We start from the raw sequence: 19,420 nt of genomic DNA, 5'->3' as shown, positions 1-19,420 counted from the left end.
TTAGAATGATTCATTGTTTAAATTAAATTTTAATTGTTTGCATTAAATTTAATCTTTGTATTTTATTTGACTTGCCAACGTAAATGACTTATTATTATTGTACTTTACTTCTATGTGTATGGTTCAGATATATGTTATAGTTATAGTACTATTACTTAACAGTTCTATTATTACTAGTCGTAAATACGTTCAGATACACATTTTCGCTACATTATTGTTCAACTTACGCTAATTCATTACTTATACAGTTCTACGGTAGGTTTACAGTTATGCACATTTTATTAGAACATTTAATTGACCGACAATATTAAAAGTAAATTATTGTATGTGTTTTGTACCGTCATGTCATGTGATGTTCATTCACGCACCACAATGCCATATAAATATTAAAAAAAACTGTTTAAATTGTATTTTCTAATATTTTACTGTTGGCAAATTATACACGGAATGTATAAAAGTATTAACTTTGATTTAACACTTATTTTATCATTCCATAAAAAATAACGTAAATGACTATGAAAACTTCGTACAAATTAATGATTTCTAACTAACATAATTAATTATACACTAATTAAAATTATTTTATGATTGCTCATTTAATTACAAAGTATACTTTGTCTTAATATACTTTCATAATTCAAGTGATCTTAAAAAGTAACATTTAGATTATAAGTATATAATCCTGTACGTAGATTCGTAAAATGCATTATTTTGTATACCTACATCTTAAATAAATAGATAATATTCTATTTAATCAATATTCATTACAACTTTTTGTAGGTACTACATAATGTTAAGATGCAACTATATTATACATTTACAATATGAATGCCTATCTACAATTGTTTAAATATTTATATAGCTATTTACGAATTGACAAGTTATGCATATTTGTGCTGTTATTAAAACTCAAAATACTTAAAACTACTTCATACTATTCCTTATTAATACTTTTATACTAGAAAACTCATATTTTCAAATCACAATGCATAAAGTTACTTAATCCTTAAAAAATGATACATTATTGAGTAAAAGTCAACTACACAACTATTTTATTGTAACAAATAACAAATAAGTACAAGTTTTTAAATGTTCATTCCAAAGCTATTGCCAAATGTTTTGTTACATTTGAGTTGAAACTTTAAGCATTTAATAATTAATCATATCATATAATTATTATTATATCTACACACAAAAAAAAATTAATTATCAAAATATAAATACATATTTTCACAATTATTTTTATTTCTTCAAAATTATATAGTTACAGTATACAAACCCTCATGAGTGCTTAGCTACCTCACTACTTAAATTAAAGCATACAAATTATAGTTATGACAAATTTATTTTTAGTACAAATCCTCATAAAATTTATATATTATGTAAATTATTAATCTAATTCATAATCATTTATAAACCGAAAATAATCGTGAGGTATGAAATCCGTCATTGTTTAATAATCGAAATATCTATATAATATGTATAATATATGTCGTACATGCTTTAATATGTTTAGAAGCTCGAAAGCCAAACAAAAATTTGAGTGATACGTGATAACATTGGGATCAGGTGTTTTCAAAAATATATTGTACTTAATTTATATAAATACTTAAACGTATTAATATATACTTAAACAAAGATATGTTTGTACTTTGTATATCATGTAGGTATAGTAAAACTTCATTTTAATATAAAAAATATCATTTCATCAAAACATGATACAAATTACAAATATTATACACATTAATAATAAGTACTACAATACTTCGATGGCACGCATACTTAATAAGATCCATTTATTTGGTTTTCATGACGATTTCAATAATAATAAAGAAATTTTAAAAAAAATGATTATTATTTATTTTCTTCTACTGAATTCCGTTGTTGCGATTATTATGGTATTGTTCGTTGTTGTTGGTATGCGTTATTGAGAGATGAATGTTGCTCACTCGGATGACAGCTCCGAAAATGTCCCGCGACAGCAGTACGATTCAAATACGTGACATTACTGCTGTGACAGGACAATATCGGAGTGTTATCCATTAAACGTTGTCGTCGTAAAAAGTATTTCGTTGTTGGGTGTCTCTTCGAGGCGTGCTGCTTCGTGTATATTTTGTAGTCTGCAAAAACCCTGCGAAACACATACGTGATATTATGTCATTTTTATAAACAATTTTTAGCTGGTTTTTTTTATTATAAATACATTATTATTATTTACGTATTAGAGCAAAGTTTGTGTAGACTTACCATTTATGTTGTTATTGTTGTTGTGACGTAGCTGTTGTTGGTAATGATTGTATGTCGCCGTAATATTGCTGTTTATCATCGCGTACATCTTACGTTGATAATTAATATTATGATCGAAATTCTTCACCTGTAGACCTACATAAAAAAAAAATATACATATTATTAATAATAATTATAGACGCAAAATAAAGAAGAATATAATTCGCGCGTAACGGCCTAACGCTATACAATTTTTGTATATCAAACACAACGTTTTAACATTATTTTTTTCCGTGTATATAGTTTGGGAGTGGATCAAATGGCTACGTTGGCCGAACACGCGGCTGACTTCAGCGGCATGTTGGCCGCGAGTGGCATGGGCATGCCGCAGCCGATGACCGCCGCACCTGTGCCGCTTGCCATGCACCCGCACCACCAGTCGGTGCGCGGCCCTCTGCCGGGCCTTGTAAAAATCGCTCAGCCTCAACCGACGGCGGTGTCGGCGGCCAACAAGGCGGGTTCGCCACTACAAAACGGCAACCAATCGGCTCAAGACGTCGCGGCCGTAGTAGCCGCACAACAGCAACAGCAACAACAACAGCAACAGCAACAGCAACTACAGCAACAGGCCATCATCGGCGGTGGTAAACAAAACGGCGCCGTGGCGGTCGAACAGATGGTTTCGGCACCATCGCCCAGCGGCCGGTCCACACCAAACAGCAGTACCGAAGGCACGTCGGCCAAACTGTTCGTCGGTGGTCTCAGTTGGCAGACGTCAGCCGACAAGCTCAAACAATACTTTGGCATGTTTGGTGACGTGACCAACGTACTCATCATGAAAGACCCAATCACGCAGGTAAGGATTTCGACCGACGGGGGAGGATTTTGTGTTGTAAATTTGTCCCACGAAATACAACGAAAATAATATATTATTGTGTTTTTGGTTATTTATTTATTTATTTTTTGTTTTTCGCAGAGGAGTCGCGGATTTGGATTCATCACGTTCTCGGATGCGGAAACTGTGGAGAAAGTGTTGGCCGTGCCCATACACACGTTGGACGGCAAGAAGATCGACCCGAAACACGCGACGCCCAAGAACCGCCCAAAGGCCGGCAGCAAGACCAAAAAGATATTCGTAGGCGGTGTCAGCCAGGACACCACCGCAGACGAGGTAAAAGCGTACTTCAGCCAGTTTGGCAAGGTGGAGGAGACGGTGATGCTGATGGACCAACACACCAAGCGTCATCGCGGCTTCGGGTTCGTCACGTTCGAGAACGATGACATTGTGGACACGATATGCGAGATTCACTTCCACACGATCAAGAACAAGAAGGTGGAGTGCAAGAAGGCACAGCCCAAGGAACTAGTGCAGCCAACGGCCGCGGCCGCCGCGGGTCTGTTGCTGGGCAAGCGCCCCGTGTTGGTCGGTGGACCGCTCGGCGTCCGTGTAGCTGCCGCTCCAGTGACACAGGCCAGCCACCAACTGGCGGCCGTGCAACAAGCCCAGGCACAGGCCCAGGCCCAGGCTCAAGCCGCCGCGGCCGCGGTGGCCGCACACAACTACAACAAGCTGTTCGCCACGTACCCAGGACTGGCCAGCTACCGTTATGCCCCGTATCCAGTGCCGGTGTCCGCAGCAGCGGCCCCGCAGCCAGCAGCCGCCGCCCCGCAACCAGTGCCCACAGCCGCTGCGGCCACGCAGGCCGCGTATCCGGCCTACAGCCTGTCCGGCATCGACATGAGTGGCTTCCAAGGCATCGACTGGTCGTCCATGTATGGCATGGGTGGCATGTACGTTTAGGCCCGTTTCAACCCTTATTGCGCGCGTCCTGTGCTGTTTGTATGTTATGTGTTGGTCAGGTCAATTTTTTTTCGCGTAAATGAGAAAACCGAACAAAAAAATAAAACGAAAAACATTCTCTTGTTGCTCAGATACATTCTATCATTGAAATTATTTTTTTAATATTCAACCAAAAAAAAAATCTAAAAAAAATCCCCATCTGAACCCTCCTCACCCCAACCCACACCCAACCGCGTTTCATTATCTATTATGTTTTTTTTTTTTTTTTATTATTCAAAATCGACGAGGCTGACAGCCAGATCTTCGGAAATCAATCCGCGCGTGTGCCATACCACTGCCTCATTGTCGTGAGTTATTTTTTCATCGGATAAAAACTAACGATTTCTAGTCAGAGTTATCATTAATATTAATTAATTATTATTATTTTTTTTTTTTATGTATTATTATTACTATCAATAATTATTATTAATTTTTAATATTTCTCAACTTTCTAATAGTAGTGTGGTTAGTGTCTAAATAACGTGTAATTAATTAATTAGTTAATGTATTATTTTGCTCTTTAATAAAAAAAATTCCAATGATCAGTAGAGAAAATACATTCCATTAAGGACCAAAGCTCACAAGCATACATCATGACAATTTTTTTTAAATACCATTTCATAAATTATATTCTCTTTTCTCTATATATTTCATTCTCTCTCTCTCTCTCTCTCTCTCTCTTTATGCATGTATACGTATATTTAAATGTTGTATATATGTGTATACATGCATATACATGATAATTATAAATCTTTCGCTTCTTATATCAAATGCTTCTTTAAAATCAGATTTACTAACTCGCTCTAGTATTATTGTAGTTTAACTTAGAGAAAACATAAAGTACGAAAATGTATAACAAAAAACAATAATTCTTATAATATGTATATATTTTTTTGTTTATTTTCTCACTACTTATTGTATACTTAAATCAGTAGAATACAAGACATTGGAGTTGTTCAACAATTTAATTTTAGCAGTCCGCCTTAGTGATCAATCGTACATTGTTTTTTTTGTTGTTTTTTTTTTATTATTGTCTAAGTAATGAAAATCTCACGAGTTCAATATTTAGTTAGACACTAAAAGAGTTAAAACGTATAATATTATCTACTACGAATACAATAATTTAATTTTTCTGCGCGTTTTAGTTTTTAGTTTGTTAGAATTAAACAAGTAAAAGTTACGAAAAGCACTGATTCGACTGGACAATACTAATTAGAACATTATTATATGTATGTAAAGCAATAATACTTAAATGGTTATTGATCTCTTTGTTTATTTATATATATTTTTTTTTTAAATCTTTTTTTAGTATAGTTTTACTCTAGTGGTAAGCCCTCTATTTTTGTAATATTTTGAGAGTTAATAAAAAGGAAGACAAAGCAATTATACGAAAGAGGGTTAGCGATGCTTTTACATACTCCGGTTTTGTGTCGTATCCTAGACCTAGACTTTTTAGTACATTTAAAAACCTATTCTAGGTGTATATTTTTAATGTCGAAGTCATTTAGACTTGGTGTGTATTTTAACAGTATTTTTTAGTTTAGTACTTTTTTTTGTAGAGTAATATTATTAACTACTATTTATTATTAAAAAAAAAATATCTAGCTGTAAGAGTATTTAAGTGTACACTTTTTGACATTTTTTTTTTATTATTATTATTATTATTATTATTAATTTATTTAGTTTCTGTGTAGACGTTCTCTACTATATATTCGTGTGTAGTCCTACATATAGAAAAAAAATCGTAAAAAAATATTATTAACAGTAGTTTTAGATACCTCTATATACATGGATCCTTCGTTTCTTTTATTATTTACAATTATTATCATTATTATTATTATTATTTTTTATTAACAATTTAGTTCTTTACGCACTCTAGTAGTTAAATGTTTAAAAATGCTGTGTTGTTTACATTATAAAACGGAAATAAATAAAAGTAGTATTTGTCAGTAGAAAATCCGACCGATCCGCTTTTGGTTATTTAATTTAATTTTAGATTTGTTTTTTTTTTTAGATCATTATTATTTAATCCATATACATATATGTGTATATAAATATATATTTATATACACATTTATGTATTCGAGTAAAGGAAATAATCGTATATGAAAAAAAAAACAATCTTACTCTCATCCTAACACCACACTACCGTAATGTTGTTATAATACCAATATCTATCTATATATATATATATATATATACATACTATTACCTACCTATATACTAATACTAAAATATATAATATATATTATCATTATAGTAAAATATAATAATATATTGCATGCGTATGACCGTGCGAGTGATATGTAGGTATATATCACCGCGTATGGTCCGTCCGCGTTCCACATGGGGTGAGACTCATCTCTCTCCCTCCCCCTCGCCCGCTCCTAATTCCAGTATCAATTGAGTGTGTGTGTGTGTGTGTGTATGTTACACACAATACATAATATACAATATTATTCTGTTATATTATTGAAACCGTCTGTTGTACACACCGACTATATATAATATTATTATTTAGACAGTAGAGTGATATTATATATATATTATTATCATTATTAACCCTATAACCGTTGTTGTTGCTGTTGTTATTGTTGTTTTTGTTGTTGTTGTTGTTGTTGTTTGAAGTAGTTAAAAATATTACTAACCCATTAGAAGAATACAATATACGTATATAAGTACACCTAACATGTATATCATATATATATATATATATAAGTATAATACGTAAACGGCTGCTCAGTATAATGATATATGTACTTATACATATTTGCGTCGTAATATTAAAAAATAGTATATAATAATTACGTGCCGCTGAAATTAACCCCGGACTTATATGCACACACGTACATAACACCATATTAATACGTAGTCGTATTATCGTTGTGGCTGGTTTTTATTATTACCGATAATACAACAGTATACTCTTATGTATTACTTTTCGTAATCCAATTGCAGCATACCATTACTGTGTATTATATATATATATATATGTAATGTGCTGCGAGCAAACGAAAAAAAAAAATGAAAACGACAAATTGGTTTTGACAGAACGTGTTTAACGAAATAGTTTAATTTTTTTCACGTATATACAACAATATTATCATCATGTAATAATAATAATTATTCAATAATTTATACACATTTGTATACCTTCACCTATTTTCGACAGTGTGAGAACGACCAAAAAAAAATATATATATATATTATTATATAGGTACACACGCGTTTAATAATATAATATAATATAATACAATATTAATGATTATATTATTAAGTACTTTTTCGGCTGGTACGTTATTAGAAATTTTTTTTTAAATTTGTTTTTACTCACTATATATAACTGTTGCGTTTGCGGTAACGGGTTCTTCTGGTGTGTGGCGTAGAAATTAATAAATACACTGTTGTGTCGTCGCCTTAAATTTTAAACGGCCCGCTCGACTGCAGGTAATAACAATATAATAATAACGGTTCGTAATATTTTATCATTACTAATCGTCGTTATTCGTATTATTATTGCTTATGATTTCCGCGTGGAACACACGACCGGCGGTGTCCGAACGGCTCTCCGGAGATACGACATCGGCGGCCACCGTTTCACCTGTAGAACAGAAAAAATAACATTAACAACGTTTGCAGTACATAATTATATATACATACATATTATTATTATTATCATTAGTCGGCGCTTTGTGTAGACTCGTATCACAATAATATTATAATATATATTATCTGCTACGTATAATACATTATATTAGAAGCGTATTATATTATACTGCGAATTTGGCAAAATACGAAAAACAGAAAAAAATTAGCTACCGAATTGTTGTTATTAAATTTAGTGTGTATGATGGGTGTGTGTGTGTGTGTGTTCGATTTTGTGTTTAGTTCTACGACGACAACTACGAAGACAACTTCGACTGCGACAGCAGCTGCCGCCGACTTTGGTCCCTCCGCGACAGACATTATACGTTTATAACCGTGTATGCCATAGGTAAGTATGGTATAAACAATTTTTTTTCCTTACAGACCAACAGGACCGGACAGCGCAATAATTGCTATGCTACCGTAATATAATATAGTTTATATATGGAGAGGTATTTAACATAACGCATTACGATGATCGTCTTTGAAACCGATGAGAACTTAACTCTGTTCAAGAAATTCGTTGGCAAGGCGGTACATCGCTTGTATATAATTATAAATACATTTTAAAAAAAGTGAAAAGTGACGAGCACTGTTAATCAAAAAAAAAAAAAAAATTGAAAAATTTTAGAAACTTTTTTTTTCAAAACCGGCCTAATATATATTTCTATATTATACTAAACTATCCGTAGCTCGTAAAAAATCGTAGTTGATGCCGATTGCATGTGTTTCCACCGTTGTTGGAAGTAGTATTTAAGTAGACATGACATTATTACCTATATATATTATAAACTAACACCAAAATAATAATTATTTATGTTAATATAGTCTAACAACGGGTCTTGTATTTATACATTTATCATTTTAATATATATATAATATATATATATGTATATTACATTTAGTTCTGTGCCAGTTTTATTTTCACATACTTTTCTGTGCGCTTTTAGTATTATGAATTTTATTCAATTTCACTCGTGTATACTGCAATATTTCTGGGGAAAATCGATATTCACTATTCACGTCCTTTCCCATAATAAGTAATAACTGAGAAAAAAATGGATAAAATTATGTTATATTATATTATATTATTATTATTATTATTATTATTATTATTATTATTATTATCATTATAATTATTATATTATATATTGCTCAAATAGTTTAGCGTGTAATTAATTAATATTTAGGTGTACTATTTTTTTTTATATATATTATATATTCATACAAAAAAAAAAATATATATATATATATATATGTATGTATAAACACTTAGTTATAAACGCCAAACTAGTGGCATAGCGTACAAAAACCTATTTAGTTTAAAATATTAATTTATTATATTTACGTACCTATAATATATATATATATATTTATATATAATGTAATGGACGGAAGTAATATTTTAGAATTTTTTCTCGTTCAACGTGTATTTTTTATAGTGAAATTTAGGCATATTTATAATACGTATAATATATATATCGTTTACAGCAATAATATACGAATTGTAAAATATTTATAACGTACTCATATATATATATATATTATACATATTATTATATATATATATAACATTTTTTTTACTATTATTATTATTATTATTAATACGATCTTTGAAATATGTAAAATTTGTGATATTTGAACCTTGTACTAGTCGTTTTTTGATCTAGTCTTATTTTTAATCAGTATATATATTTTACTAATTATTTACGGATTTAATTAATATATCAGATGTGACATATTATTCAAACTTAATATTCGTCGTTTGTAAGTCTTCCTTTGTAATAATAAATTAATACGAAACATCATTAGTGAGTATACGAGTAGCACCTAAACCATGACTGTCTAAACAATGTAAATCGATATGTTATTTTTTATATAACAAGATATATTTAGACGTGTATTTAATCGATATAACTTGTGTAAATTTTGTACAACAATTTTTTTAGGCTAGGTCTAGTCATGTTTGGTTAGTCGCCTAGAATCAATAAATATATATAATATATATATTCGTATTTGTGGTTAGTTTAGGCGTAGATGATGTGATTAGCATTTGTATTTATTATTATTATTATTATTATTACTATTTTTTTCTGTTAGTTCGAAAAAGTTACTTTAAAATACATTTTTTACCCCATAAAAAATAAACATAAACGTGGTTTTTTTATTGCAATTATAATATTGTGTGCTACTTCATACCTTATATTTTTAGATTATTAGCTAACACTTCAAAGAACGTACCCATCTATATGTATTAATGTTTCCTACACAATATATAGGTATCTGTTATACGTTTTTTTAATCATATTATATTTTATTTAATATGATAATGTGATGTACGGTGTACCTAAACAAGTTTTATGTACTTCTCGTATGTATAACATCCAATAACAAATTCATAAACAATATGAATGGTAAGTTCAAGAAAACGTTATTTACCGAATTCGTTTTACCTTGCAGACCAACATAACGAATATAATATCAACGAGTTGTTATAAAAGTGTGAATAATGAAAATACATTTTATAATAGAATGATCTCTATTCCAGAAGGATTGCGTTCAATCGACGAGAGATTAGTTTATTAATTCATACGTACCTATAATAATGATTATTAACCATATTATTATACTAATGCTGTTATAACTTAATATTTTATATTGTACATAATTGTATTATTGTGCATTTCTTTTTTTATGGATTTTTCAGGGTCTTACACGTATACATAATAGTTGTCGCCGCCGAATCCAAAGAAACGAAGAAAACGGTCTCGCATATACTACTTTCGATATATGTCATGTTTTTTTAAAATAAATTGATCATTTAAAATACTAAATATATACTAAAACGCATTTCGCCTGTTTATACTTTTGATAGAAAACGTACAAAACGCCTAATGATATTATATTATATTAAGTTACAAATCCTAGTACATAATATTATTGTTCGGGCTACTTGTGTAAACTTGAAACGAAACGTTTTGTATTAACTGTAATCTTAATAATTATGTTATCTCTTACGACAGTGTACCTACTTACCGAACTGAAATCATTCAGTCGATTAACCAGTTCATATAGCAAATGTATGCATCGTCTTGGGCGTAAAATCTCGTTATCGCCGCAGACAAATACTTCAAACGAACGACAAATTAAATTGCACACAGACAACAGACCTAAGCAATTCGCAATTGTCATCTCTAAAGTCTAAATTCGCAAAATATAATATTAATACGAATGAACATGGGTAGTTTCGCCTATTTTAAGAGATATGCTACCGAGTGAGATTGTTTAATAACTTTACGGCGATTACGGTTGGATAGTTCGCGCTGTAAAAAGCTATAGTATACGTGCCTCACCCACAGTAGGCATGTTTAAAAACTCGATACAATATGTATTTATTTATAATTAGATTAAAATTTGACGATTGATAGTATTAACTAATTTTGTTGATAACCGCAGTCCTCTGAACATAATAATTATAAAGAATTCGAAATAATAGACACATAAAGTCCATCTACCCAACAATAGTTTTAATACTTAGTTAACTTTTGACATGCGATCTAGTCGTTTATAATTTTTAACGAAATTCCCAAAACGATAATATTATTATTCTTTGTAATAACTGTTTTTTTTTTCAAAAGACCAATTTCAAAGAGATTAATTAAATTCAAACGTTGAAAACACAGCTGTAAAAAACGAAAAAGGTATTTCCCAGTGGTATATAAAATATGTATACGTATGTGCACCATTTCCATCTACCTGATACGTGGTCACACGCGATGCGTCCTAAATGTGTTTAGGCTTAAACGGTCTACGCTCATTACGAGGTCAAGTCCTGCAGAGTTACTCAGAGATATTAGGATTAATTTTACCAAGAAAAACTTTTAATAAACCTTTCGATAATATCAGACCGATAAAATACATTGATTATATACGTATCAGCTCCAAACTATAGCTGATATACCTGTGGAAGGCATCGCGTGTATATCGTCGTTTCTGGGATTGTGAAAAATTATTGTCTATTACTGCGATATATTGAATTATTATATAGGTAGATTACTCTACTGTCTAAAATGAAATGTTTATTTTCGGAAGCAACGTTAAGTCTTAACCGACATTTGAGTATAACATGATATCCCTTTTAAGGTCGGTTTATGGACGAATTAGCATATTATATAATATTATATCGTAGGCGAGTGGATATTTAAAATTACTTCTGTGTGTTGCGGGCAGAGAATTTCCAATGTGTTTGTCAAAATACAAACGAAAACGACGAAATGGATTGAGTGCGAAGAAAACGTAAATTTAAGCTGCTGTTCGAGTTATTTGTTCGCTCGTTCCGTCATTAAACCCGTGTATAAAAATAAATGAATAATATATTTCTATTTGTATTGTAAACAGGAGTAGGTACCTTTCTGAACACGACGGTGAAGTGGCTACACATAGCGAGACTTAAAGCGCGTAGGTACCTATACAGATATAGTACAAGTCACACGAGTGTATAGATATACAACGTTGCAAATGTGCAATTTAAGCTGCGTTTGTGTAAGTCAACGTGACGAATTATGAGAGTACGTAATATATATAGCGCAGGATTTTAATTGACATCGGTACGCCTGCACACGACGACAAGCATAAGAAACGACAAACGTACCTAATAATGTAAAAAACTCAAACCTTAACCATCTATAGAGAGCAAAAAAAAGATATAACTAGTTTGCTCTGACCTGTATAGAAATATAGAACATTAAATATTTTATACGACACCTGTGCCAGAATCCGGACGTTTCCTCTCGAACATCACTGCATCTGTTTCGCGCTAAATGTGTCGACGTGTTAGAAATTGCATCGCCGCGGCGTCGACATAATTAAAAACATAATATTATAAACCGTGTGCTGTGTAAACTATTATCGATTATTGACGTCGTCCGCATAAAGGATTGCCGGAAAAAAAAATACTGTTTTAATAATACCGTATATGCACTCCGGCGTGCGGACACGACAAGACTTTGGGTTTTGTGAACGGTTAGACTCTAAGGGTGAAAATAAAAATACGAATTTGAACAGCCCCGGTGCACGCGATCTCCGCCGGCGCCTACTGCTGCGTCCGACGCGGTGGCATTGACCCAAACTACAGTATTATACCTAACGGACATCAGTCGACGAATTGGAGTGCATATACCTACGACCTATCTACGTATCACGATAATGTGGAATACGCATTATCGTGGCGACGGTTTATTATTTTATGTCCAACTACGATATTTTCATCACTTTAGGCGAACTCTGTGTGGTGGTCGGTTAATATAATAAGTAAAATAACATTTGATCATATATAAGAACGACAGTGCATGTATACCGCGATAACGTGGTTAGGAAATTACTAATAGATATATATTGTACTCATCAAAACATATTCGCACGTCCGTTTTAAATTTGATTTGGTCACTGTAAGAAAATCGATTTTTATTAATATGTATATAGAACGTGATGCCTCATTTAGACTTTTTGGTTGGTATAATATAATATTATATATATATAGTGCACAAACTATAATCGTGTACAATTATAACTATGCTGTTATATAATAAGGAACGTAAATCGAAATAATATAATTCTAAACTCAGCAGATTTATGATGTTTTGATATTTTCGCAAATTAACGTACTTATATTCCTATGATGTACCTGCAGGTATAATATATAATTGCAATATCTAAGAATTCATAATATGTTATATAAAATCAATATATACAGTGTTGTGCGGTGTCGTGAAAAACCTTAGGTATTATTTAGGTATATATGTGAGTAATACTATAATGTAAATGTATATTAAACACCGACCATCACATACCAGCTATCTATATCAGTGGTTCTCAATCTTTTTAGTACCGCGGCCCAAATTTACCCTGAAAAATCTTTCGCGACCCACATGGTTTGACTTTTCAAAAAGTAGTTATAAAAAACAAAATTTGTATTATATAAATATGTATAAATTTGTAATATATATTTAGTATTTTATAGGTTTATAACCAATTTATTTTTATAAATGTACTTTTAATAATGAGGTGTATGCTAAATATGTGCTTGTTTTCTGTTATGGTTAATAACAGCATTGACATCATAATTCAAAAAATTGTTTACGACCCACTAAAAATTGACTGACGACCCACACTTTGAGAAACGCTGATCTATATAATAATGTCGGTGTTGATCGGTTGCGTGCTATAATAAATTGGCTTTTTTGACAAAAATCCCTAAAGACCAAAACGGGTGGATGGATATAGGTGGGTACCGGGCAACGGATTTAGTGCGATAAAATGTTTTTGATAATGATATTCATACTATTGAGTCAAAAAAAAAAATGTATTAAATAATATTATAAACAGATCAAACGCTGCGGGTGGTTAAACCTCATGTATAGTTTTACCTCAGGTCGGAAAATTGTTCAGCACGCCTACTGCTGGTGTTGATCATCACAACCGAAACCGAACTTTGGCCACCACCACCGTCACGACGTGCGTTATATGTTATATACATATACTATGTAATGCTAAGTACACGGTTTTTGCGCGGCTACGTAGCGATCGGGTCTACAGAGGGTACGCTACAGTATATTATCATACAATGCGCGCGCGCAAGCGTCTACATCGGTCGTCACGACAACGCCGCCGGTAACTCTCGTCGTCGCGGTCCCTATTCCGTCACAAATGGATTTCCCTGCGACGTAACGCCACCGAATACGGACGTGTACTACATATACCTACAGGGTGATTCACTAAGCACGCTCGCCCCGTTTTTCCCCGTCGACAACGCAGTCGTTCGAATTCTTGAGATGATTCACACTACTATAATTGAGGAGTGTTCTATATATAGAGATATATTATATAAACTTAACTGATCTTCAAATGAGAACCCCTACTTTCTACTACTGTGCCTTAACCATTTAGTGGATCGTTTTCCTGAATATTTCAAGCTATCAAAGTCAATTCGAAACAATTATTCACTAAATAATTTGCAGTAAAAAAAGAGGGTTCTGTTTTTTTTTTAAGTTTTTATCGCCACAGGACACGCTTTATAAGTATAGTACAAAAATCTCTGGAATTTGAATAAATTTATTGTAAACCGGAAAAATGAGGATGATGGTCACGCTCGGTGAATCACCCTGTAGGTGTATATGGCTAGATGTTTCGAAGACGGCGGAGATCAACCTCAACCATCCTGCTGTATATGCATACGTATTCCGGTATATTACGCGTATGTGTAGCAGCTCTGACGTTGAAAATCGTGTGTTAACCCTGCGAACTAACCGCTCAAATCGTCGACTTTTTCTCCCACCCATCCGTCCCCGTGGCGGCTATATCGCACCCCTATATCGTCCACAAACCACGGCTAAACGCCACTTCGAATCCTGCTGCGAGGTCGTTAGCCTTAGTCTGCGAATAAGGGTTCACGGAGGCGGACGACGCACTATTATTAATATTATCGTTATTTTATATTAAATTGTACGTTGTATGATGGGTGTTATGCGTTCGCGGAAAAAGAAAAATTAAATTATAAAAAGAATTCCTCGACGCCAGCTAAGAAGTCGGCAGTCCTTATACGTCGGCGCATAAAAGCCGACCCGTTTCACGTGCTACAATATCATGATTTCGAAAAACTAATATTTTAAATAAGCCCCGTAATACGAATGAAAATAGTTATTTTTTTTTATCATTCTCAAGAATTACACTTGTAGTCTAATATTTTTTAAATAGGGATTTGAGTTGTAACATTTAACAATAATGATAAAATTAAAACATGTTGCGGTAGTGCACTGTAATTGAAATTAGAATTTGTCTTGAAATTTTGTTATGAAAGGTATAATAACTAAATTGGTGTTGATGAACAAATTTTTAGATGTATTACGTATATTAAGTAACCTACTTAAAAAAAATCGTATAAAAATAATTAAATAATCCAGTAAAACAAATGTTGGTGAGCGTTGGACGGATTATCCAGCTGTATAAACGCTCATTAAATATTAAACAATAGATATCGCGTATACTGCGGCGTAGGTATTAACGGTATAATGACGTTTTACTCGTCAAAGTACAGCCCGATAGGCAAAAAAAATCTCGGCGAACGTGATTTCTACGCAATCGGTAATCGGCATCTACCTACGAGTTTTCAACTATATATGACTGCTGAGACACAGAGTATTAAAGTATATCTATATTGTACGAAGCATTATGAGAAAAAGTACCACGCAAATCATCGTATCGTTTCGTTTAACCTCTAGCGAAAGTAAGTCAACTTCAAAATTCCCGAATACACATATATGAACAAACTCGTAATAGTTAAATAGGTTTCTATTTCAATCTGTTCAAAGAAACCACCGTAATTCCCGTACAAATGACGGGGTCAGCAGTGGAAGTGCAGCATTACAGTTTTAAGTCTACTCTCGTGTAAAACTACGCTCGGAAAAGCAATGAAATACCGGTTTATTGATCAAAAACAAAGCCCTGACGATGATGATGATGATGATGATGAAAATAAAAGTACTCCGTTGTGTTCTCTCTTGAGTTTATTATTAATAGTCATTCACCCTGTGCACCCACGTCATATACTAAACGAACCGTGGTAATGGTTTAAACGTAAAGCACTATGTCGTGTGCGGTCAATTTTATTAATTTAAAAAAAAGTAAAGGCGTAAATTGCGTGCAAAACGATTTCCTGCGCGAACCAAAGAGTTATGGATTTTCCGGGTGTTTTAATTGCGCGATCAGATTAATTTTGAAAATAAAAAAAAGTCACCGGTGGAAAGCACTCTATTGATATAAATATAAGTGTATAACCTCCAATGACCTCTTTCGGGGGACTGCGGTACAATATAGTGAAACGGCTTTTAACACGTCCGCTCAACCGACGCCCGTCGTGAGTTTTACGAGTGTGAAACAGAAAATAAATAATAAATAATATGACGAAAAGGGTGTGACCTGGTCGGTCACACCAAAAAACAAGGTTTTTTCCATTACCCTAATTCGTCGAATTTATATAAATACCTATACATGCTATATACTTATACATATCATCATATATATGAAACGATAAGTATAATAAACGATATGAGGAATGCGGGGAAATAATATTATATTATAGAAAACAGGTGGCCGGAAGAGAACGTGCGTCGGAAAAGTTCGCGGTCGCCGGTACAGTCGCAAGTCGACCCCCTCCCGCTCCAACATGTACCCCTCACACCGTCAAGCGTCTTATTTATCGCAATTTCCGTCAGAGAATTTCCAAGCTGTAAAAATGCAAGGTGACCCTTTGTATATTTTTTCGTAAATCGTTTTTACCTTCCACCTCAGGTTTTCCAGCGAACACGGTGTGTACTGTCGGCTCGATGATGGAACGCGCGGACGAGATACCAGCTATATATCGCGTGCTCTGCCGTTGAATTCTGCTATTGCACTTCGTGTTAAGTCTCTGTGCCGGTTCGTGATGTATTTGGATCGTGAAACGCAAGTACGTCCGATACGTGTCAATAGTTCCTGAAATGAAATTTCTCACGCTGTACAATTTTGTATACGTATAGGAATTATTAGCCATCGCAGTCGTCTGGCACTGGCCGCGCGACTTCTCATCACGACTAATCATATAATTTAATAATAAGTATATCGAGTATAATAATATTTTATGTGACGACTGTTGCGGATATTACACGAGTCACACCGCGAGTAAATATTGTATATATTATATAGTGGTGTTTGTACGGCAACACGTCGTCATCGGTCTGAGGTGGCCGAGAAGTTTTCGTCGTATGTATAATTGTATCACATTATAATAGTATTATTACGTCGTTTTGGCGTGATTTATTAGAGCTACGGCGAGATATTATAATAATAATATACGTCTTCGCGGCTTCGGGTGCGGCACACGCGCCATATACAAACACAATAGGAAATAACGAGGGCTCCCAAAATGTATACTTACTTCGATCATATATCGCAGTGAGGCGTTTTCGACATACATCTCTATACACACATCATTTATAATAATTTATACGTACGTGATCTGGCGTGCATGAATATATCGACGATGTGATGTCGTTTCGGTCGTCGTGTCTAACTATTGCGACACGACTCCAACAGTCCGCCGCCGTCCCTGCATCCGCGGCCGTCGTTCGAATCGCACTGAAAACGTTTGCAAAACGCAACTCGCGGGCCGACGTGAGTATGTGTGTGTGTGTGTGTACGTGTGTTGGTTCACCGCGGATGAGATGTCGTGCCCGGTCGCCGTCGCTCGTCGTTCGCGCCCTTCGGAGCGGGCGCGGCGGATGTATGTGCGAGGGCCGCCGCCGCCGTTGCAACGCACAATTCGCACACCGCTTTCCGCCACCACCACCGCCTCAGCAACGCCGCTGCAGGTGGAATCAATAGCCGAACTTGAAGGGGTGGAAATGCGGCGGCGGCGACGTCGGTGGCGGTGGTACTTTTCCCTTTTATTTCCCCGCCGCCGAGCGACGACGGCGGCGGGCGGCGAGAGGGAGGGTTAGCCGTAGTAGATGGGGCGGCCACACCCTTCGGACACACGCGACCCTCGTACACGCGCACCCCGTCGCCACCCACCCCTCCGCGAATAAACCCACCCCTCGGCAGTAGCCGACGAGTCTCTCGCTCCACTGTTGCGGGCAGTCGGCGTGAATGAAAATATTATGACTGTACGCGGGCACTTTGCGTCGTCGTCGTCGTCGTCGTCGTCGTCGGCGATGGCAACGGCGGTGTTGGGGGCCGTCCCTTCCATTATTCATAATTAATTTTTCCGACGCGGCGAGAGGGGAGGGAGAGATTTCGTCGGGCGATATTTCGCCGTCGGAATCCCTGCGGGGTACTGCTGCAAGCTCAGGCCCCTCTCTTATATATATATATACATCGCACGACGGGCATTGTGTACTGCACGCGTATATATTATAATGCACACTACTCAATATATACCTACTCGTGTATATTGTGCTGAGCTTGCAACATTATATCATTTTAAATTGTACGTAATATATAAGATATAACGTCAGATAGTATATATATTATTATTATGTCAGGTTAGGTCGAGTAACCCGTAGTCGTATATATATATAATATTGTATATTTTTATATGTATAATTACTTAATATATATTTTTTACTGAATTTTAGAACGACATGCCGTCTATATAAAAGGAAATAATATGAGTAAAAATGTTTATATTTTTATCAGTACTTCGCCGATAAAAGGATAAGATCCTTCCTTGGCGGCGATTCGGGCCATTACACATTTAATATATCGTACACATCATTATATTATTAATGTGAATATCTAAATGGCCAATAAATTATTATTATAATATGATCTACGTATATAGTACGAAGTAATAGTTCATTATTAATTAAGTAGTTGTAGGTGAGATAGTAATTTGTGGTAGCGATACCAATATTGGTATATATAGTGTCATATATAGTGGTATAGTTGATATGATATATGATATTACAGATTATATATTGTTATAGACATTGAAGTGTAACCAGATTGATCGACAATATACGGACCGACGTTTGCGGGTTACACGATATGCGAAGTTATATACATATGATATTAAATATCATCGGTTTTTCTACTTCTACGCCGAAAACGATTCATATATAGGCCCATATCAAGAACATTTAGGTGAAATAATATTGATAACTCTATATCATAGCC

General features: G+C 34.1%; 2 protein-coding genes and 1 long non-coding RNA gene across 4 annotated transcripts in view; 1 reads left to right on the top strand and 2 right to left on the bottom strand.

Moving 5' to 3' along the window:
* The window catches only part of LOC132922340 (RNA-binding protein Musashi homolog 2), a 58,134-nt gene extending 52,675 nt beyond the window's left edge, over positions 1-5,459 (top strand). For both annotated transcript variants that reach the window (XM_060985814.1, XM_060985815.1), the window contains 2 exons: positions 2,530-3,082; positions 3,203-5,459. In XM_060985814.1, the coding sequence (XP_060841797.1) occupies positions 2,530-3,082; positions 3,203-4,027 (1,378 nt within the window). In that variant the 3' untranslated portion in view covers positions 4,028-5,459. The remainder of the gene's footprint in view (positions 1-2,529; positions 3,083-3,202) is intronic.
* Positions 1,222-2,533, bottom strand: LOC132922342 (uncharacterized). The gene is made up of 2 exons (XR_009661007.1): positions 2,248-2,533; positions 1,222-2,131 (listed from the first exon to the last, which is right to left on the bottom strand). It is a non-coding gene; the product is annotated as an uncharacterized LOC132922342 (long non-coding RNA).
* Positions 5,460-7,104: 1,645 nt separating the features above from the next.
* LOC132922341 (uncharacterized) lies at positions 7,105-17,995 on the bottom strand. The gene is made up of 3 exons (XM_060985816.1): positions 17,758-17,995; positions 17,045-17,239; positions 7,105-7,667 (listed from the first exon to the last, which is right to left on the bottom strand). The coding sequence occupies exons 1-3, from the start codon at positions 17,771-17,773 to the stop codon at positions 7,558-7,560; spliced, it is 321 nt and encodes a 106-aa protein (XP_060841799.1). The 5' UTR covers positions 17,774-17,995; the 3' UTR covers positions 7,105-7,557.
* Between the last annotated feature and the right edge of the window lie 1,425 nt (positions 17,996-19,420).

The sequence above is a fragment of the Rhopalosiphum padi genome, chromosome 2 (genome assembly GCF_020882245.1).
Source record: "Rhopalosiphum padi isolate XX-2018 chromosome 2, ASM2088224v1, whole genome shotgun sequence".
Lineage (NCBI taxonomy): Eukaryota > Metazoa > Arthropoda > Insecta > Hemiptera > Aphididae > Rhopalosiphum > Rhopalosiphum padi.
The sequence above is the reverse complement of the archived record's forward strand: the minus strand, read 5'-3'. Positions and strand labels throughout refer to the sequence as shown.

Coding starts and splice junctions, on each gene's coding strand:
- LOC132922341 (XM_060985816.1), bottom strand. Junction 7,668..17,044: donor TGGAAAACCTGAGGTGGAAG/GTAAAAACGATT, acceptor TCTGTTCTACAG/GTGAAACGGTGGCCGCCGAT.